The 6000-nt window shown below is 41.8% G+C and overlaps 1 protein-coding gene across 4 annotated transcripts in view; it reads right to left on the reverse strand.

Annotated features, from left to right (window-relative positions):
- The window catches only part of LOC116099656 (pregnancy zone protein), a 47854-nt gene that overhangs the window by 34091 nt on the left and 7763 nt on the right, over positions 1-6000 (reverse strand). For all 4 annotated transcript variants that reach the window (XM_031383575.1, XM_031383572.1, XM_031383573.1 and 1 more), the window contains 4 exons: positions 5612-5780; positions 4697-4781; positions 3005-3128; positions 298-412 (listed from right to left, as the gene is read on the reverse strand). In XM_031383575.1, coding sequence (XP_031239435.1) covers positions 298-412; positions 3005-3128; positions 4697-4781; positions 5612-5780 — 493 coding nt within the window. The remainder of the gene's footprint in view (positions 1-297; positions 413-3004; positions 3129-4696; positions 4782-5611; positions 5781-6000) is intronic.

Here is a 6000-nt window from a genome sequence, read left to right on the forward strand (position 1 = left end):
TCCACAAAGCACATCAAATGCAAGCTTAAGAATCTCTCTTCTGCCTCTGCACTAGAATTAATTACTTCCCTTCGCATCCACTCTTCTCTTAAATTTTATATTCCTTATGGAAAATTTATCACAGTTATACACGTGCACACAAACACACCCTCACACCTTCTGGTTTTAAACGTTTTGTTTCCTGACCTTGGCAACCTGCCACTTTCACAAGATGCAGAAACCATAAAGTACTCAGAATGGAATGGACGTTGGATAAGTTTCCACTTAGGTGACATTTATTTAGAAAACAATACAAACCTGTTCCCTCCTCTTTGATTTTGGCTTCCACCTCTATCTTCATGTCATAGCCTTTTTGTCTGGGCTGGAATATTTTGGTATTTACAAGTTGTCTGAAACATCCTTTATCATCTGCCTGAAGAGAAAGGGAGAGTTCCCGAGTTCTTTGATTTGCCATGAAAATGCTGGTTATAAGTTTACAAAAAGGTTTTAAGTGTTCAGGTGCCTTTTGGCTGTTTCGTCCTTCCCAGCCCCAAGGATGACACCGTTTTCTTGTCAATCTCTGGATTATTTGCAGCCAGCCTTCGCCTCCCCACTCTAACGAAAGTGGATCCTACGTGCACTACGTCAGGTCTCCTAGAGTTTCCAAGTGTGCCATCATATTTTATAATTATAGATCTTCACATGTGTTACTCCTCAAATGATAACATTCCCTCCATTCTTCCCACTCAACCTGGGCATACCATTTTCTAAGAGGCTTCTATAATCACCTCTACCTAAGTATTGGCTACTGGCCCTGTGCTTTCTTTTATATGATATACTTAAATTTATTGGTCTACATTCCTCGTATATGGTACCGGGTTTCATTACTTCGCTGCATGCAAGTATATGATTTACTTCAACACATTTTCTCCCTCTCTTCCCCTCATTCTGCTCCTCACCCCTAGTTCCTGTGTTCACCTAGGTCCATAGTTCTCAACCTGTAGGCTGTGACTCCTTTTTGGGGGGTGGAATGACCCTTATACAAGGGTCACCTAAGACCATCAGAAAACACAGATATTTATATTACTATTCATAACAGTACCAAAATTACGGTTATGAAGTAGCGGCAAAAATAATTTTCTGGTTGAGGGTCTGCACAGCATGACACATTGTATGAGTGGTGGTTTGCGGTATTAGGAAGGTTGAGGACCACTAGCCTGTGTAGTTTTCTTTCTACTTTCTTTTCCATCATACGTAAGCACATGCATGTTTTTATATACCTTTCTATAAAAGACGGGAGCCACAAATGAGAGCACAACGTGTGATGCTTGCCTTTCTGAGGTTGACTTGACTCACCATGATTATTTCTAGTGTCCATTTTCATCTCTGTTCGTGGCTAAAGCATTTCCTTCTGCAGATCACACCACGGTTTCTTTATCCACTCCTTTACTGACAGACACCTCAGCTGGTTTATAGCATAACTATTAGGAACAATGCTGTAATAACTGTGGATGTGCCAATGTGGCATGCTGACTCTGCGGTGTGTGGCTCCTTTGGATAAACACTCCGGTATTTCATATGATAGATTTATTTTTATTTTTTAAACTTCCCCTTCTGAGTTCCTTAGTGGCCGGAGTAGTTTATGTGACCATTGCACGAGGGTTCCCTTTTCTCTGTGTCCTTGCCAGCATTTGTCACTTTCTGTATTGTCTTGATGTCTAAGAAATTGGGAATGTGCATAACCATTGACTAGACAAATCCTTATAGCAATCAGGTTTCTGAATTGAGTGTTGTGACCTACATTTTAATAAAAAATTCGTTTCCTATTTGCATGTACCTACATGCAAATATTCATTGCATAACAAATTTAATTATATCATAGTTGTACATGTTGACAAACATTTGTAATCCTATCATTAGGGAAGTTGGGGCACGAGAATTATTTGAGGTCAGTTTGGAAAACATAGTTAATTTGAGGCTAGCCTGGGCTATAAAATTTGTCTCAGCGCACACAAACACACACAGGCACACACCCATGCATGCATGCATGCACACACTCCTCATCATAATTAATGAACTTATAGACATCATGAGTCATTTTCTGGACAGTCAGAGTGTGAACTGATGTTTAGCAGTGTTCCCCACTGTTTATCTTCACACCTTCTACTTTGGCCTCTGACTGATTAGTTCCCTGCAGCTTTGGTAACTTTCCTGCAGTTTCTACACAGTACCTGCTCTAATAGCCATCCTCGCATTTTTACCTATCCTTCCTCTGAAATCAGAATGCATTCATGCAACTTTATTCTTAAACTTTATTTTATGTCTGTGGGTGTTTTGCCTGCATGTGTGTCTATGCACCACATGCATGCAAAGCCCATGGAGGCTAGAAGAGGGTATTGGATACTCCTGGAACTGGAGTTACAGAAGGTCTTGTGTAGCCATGTGTGCACTGGGCATGGAACCTAGATCCTCAGCAGGAGCAACAAATGTTCTTAGCTACTAAGACATCTCTCCAGGGCCACTAGTTCTTTTTGAGACTAGTTCTCATTCAGCCCACGTCAGCTTTGACCTCATTACACAGCCAAAGATGACCTTGAACTCTTGTTCTTGTCTTTGCTTCCCAATGACTGGGATTACAGGCCTGAGCCACCACACTCAGCCACATTCAATGTTTTCAGTTTGCTACTATCAGTTCTTGATCCCTCCTCTGAGACGTAATAGGGGCCTCTCATTGCTTTCTTCAGGTACTGTGACAAAAGCCAGCTTAGAACACTACTTTATTCTTTTAGAACTTGGCATGTTGATGGCATGTTGTCAATAAAATTACAAAATTGGCCAAATGGGCGCGGTTGTAGATTCATACTCTCCGCCTTCATCTGGGCCTTGAATACCACTAACCATTCTCATCTTCCTTCTCCCCACTCTAAAGTCTTGCTTGATGACACTTCACGTGCATGCCCTACTGCATTGCACTTAGCACTGTAGCTCCTGATAGAGTAAGAACTAGGGAGTGGCTTCTCCATACCTGTTGGCTGAATTCTTCACAGATGCTTTTTGAATTTTGGCCATAGCAGTTGGAGTGGTAGCGTGAATATTTCCTGCACACCCTCATTGTCACCAGACCGGGAACGGGCTTTCCATATGTGTATCTAGAACAATAACACGATCGAAAGTGAATGTCACAGATGCTTTCTTTACCTCACTGGACCCAGTCACTGTCCCACTGTATTTGTTTATCTTTCTAGTGTTTGCACTCCAGAAAGGCTCCTGATACCAGGCTTCATCCTAAGTGCGAATGTGAAATAATTTTAAGACAAAGCAGTCAGTGAACCTTTTGAAAAAGTCTCTAAATTGAAAGATATTGATTTAGTATTTTTCCAAGGTTCCTTCCTTCCTTCCTTCCTTCCTTCCTTCCTTCCTTCCTTCGTTCCTTTTTCCTTTCCTTTCCTTTCCTTTCCTTTCCTTTCCTTTCCTTTCCTTTCCTTTCCTTTCCTTTCCCTTCCTTCCTTCCTTCCTTCCTTCCTTCCTTCCTTCCTTCCTTCCTTCCTTCCTTCCTTCTGCTCCTTTCTTTCCTTCTTTCCTCCATTTCCTTTCCTTTTCCTTCCTTCTTTCCTTCCTTAGAAGGAACTTGGCTGGCTTAGAACATGCTACCTATACCAGGCTGATTTAAACTCAGAGATCTGCTTGCCTCTGTCTCCTGATTACTGGGATTAAAGGTCACCACACCCCGCTCTTTCTCTTGTTTTAGTTGAGGTTTTGCTATAAAACTGTCCTGTTCACTGGAAAGATGGTAGATAAGAGAGCACTTGCTGCTCTTCCAGAGGACCCAGGTTCAATTCCCAGCACCCACCTGATGGTTCAGAACCATCTGCAACTTCCAGGGACTCTGATGTCCTTTTCTGGTCTCTGCAGGCACCAGGCATGCATGTGGGACACAGACACAAGTATGGGCAAAACACTCGTATACATAAAAAAAAAAGTACCTTCCGCTCTTCTGAAGGACCTGAGTTTTGTTCCCAGCACCCACATTGGGCGGCTCACAGCTGCCTGCAGTCCCAGCTTTAGTGCTTCAGGGGATCTACTACCTCTAGGCTTCTTGGGCATCTGCCCATGCATGTAGCACATATGTACATACCCACAGAATTAATGAAAAATGATTGTCTCTGATGTCAGATTATCAATGTTATATATATAACATTGGAAAAGATATATAAAGCCTATATTTCTAAGTATTTTAAAATAATAAGTGAGAAATTGTTTGGGAGAGCAGTGGCTACAAAATAAAAACATGATTCGTAAATAACATTGTGATGACTTAGCTTGTTTCTGCTGAATACGGTGGAAGGGTACCATGCAAGGGTGGAATTCGTTTCCTGTTTTAAAATGCCCTGTGACCCATGTTGTGGTAGAGGATTTGTGACTCTTGCCTTAGATTTGTAACTAGAATTTCTGAAGGTGGGGCCAGGGATTCTGATTTTAATGAAGCTCCTCCTGTAGAGCTGATGTAGGACAGTGTCCCTGAATCTTCCCTTAGACCAGTTGTGGGTTTTTTTCTTCTGCCTCATGGCCACAGATGTCTGTGTGTACTCCCTGTCCAATGCCTGTAAGTGCTGATAAGTAATGCCTTACTAAATATTATTTAAATATTTAAATAATATTTAAATCTCAAATAGGATGTGGAGACCAAAATAAGATGAAAAAAAAAAAAGTAACTCACGAGCCACAAACAGTTATAGGAAGTTCCTCTTCCAGGAAAGCCATAGTCTTGGGCATTTTTACTAGCACCTCAAATTTGGGTAAAACTGTTTGGAATAGAGGAAAAAAGGAGGTGAGAGTAGGTAGGAGACCTCATAAATATTAACAGTGGACTTTACTAGCGGAATTTCTGACATAGAATCACACAGAAGGAGCTCTAATGTCAATAGTAGGAAAGAGACGCTGTCATTCATTATTGTGAGCAGTTTGTACATGCCACTTGGTGAAACTGGACTACATTTCTCAGACTCCTCTGATTTTGTGCAAGATTTCAAAGGTGGGTGAAACATCACTGGGTCAGAAAACCACCACAGTTAGTTGAAGGAACAGTAGGGCCAGTGGGTTCAAGTTTGATTTTTTTTCTCTCTTTCCTTCTTCTGTCTCTCATTTTAACCAAATGCTAGCTCTTGCAACTGACACATCCTGAGCCCCACTATCAGACACGTTGGTGTAGGTCCACTGAGCTGAAGGTCTGCAGACTCTTTCACTGAGTCCCAAGAATCTTCCCCTCTGGAAGCTGGAGTTGCACACCCCCACCTCTCTTATGCTCTGACTAGCCCACGCCCACTTCAGAACTTGCTAGTCATGTTCTGTGACTTGCCACTTCCTCCTGTTGAATCCTTCCTGAAATTCTCCCACAGGTGTGAAAGGTATTATCTTATTATGTGACTGTCACAGAAGCTCTGGGGAGCTTTGAGAATCATGTTTTATGATTGGTTTCCTGATATCAACTTCTCCCAGCTACATATGCACACACAGAGTGAGAACATACCACATCCCCAACGTGCACACACATGTACATACCACACACAAATACAGAGAAGTAACCCTTAAGGGTCCCACCATCATAAATTCCTTATACTTGTACAGTTCTTACCATATTCCTTCACCTCAAAGAGATGTTCTATTTTCTTCCCTGAGTTCTTCTGCACTACAACCTTGTAGGTACCTAGAGCTGGCTCAACAGACAGTGGGAAAGAGAGCTGCTGGAGTCCTCCTGCCAGATTGATACTTTGCCATTGAAAAATTCGGTTTCTCTTGGGATTCTATGGAAAGATATTATGAGTTGTGTAAGCAATTGAAACATATAATTTGATTAGAGGTCAGTTTATCAGGTAATAAGAACACTGGGAGTTTAATAGGCAGTTGGTGAATTAGTGCTAATGTCGTTAACCAACTTAAAAAAAACTGTAGACCTGAATAATGGACGGTGCGGTCACCAGCTATGGGATCCCTTGAATCCTGCAGCTATGCCATCCCCGATGT

Source organism: Mastomys coucha, unplaced genomic scaffold (genome assembly GCF_008632895.1).
Source record: "Mastomys coucha isolate ucsf_1 unplaced genomic scaffold, UCSF_Mcou_1 pScaffold20, whole genome shotgun sequence".
Taxonomy (NCBI): Eukaryota; Metazoa; Chordata; class Mammalia; order Rodentia; family Muridae; genus Mastomys; species Mastomys coucha.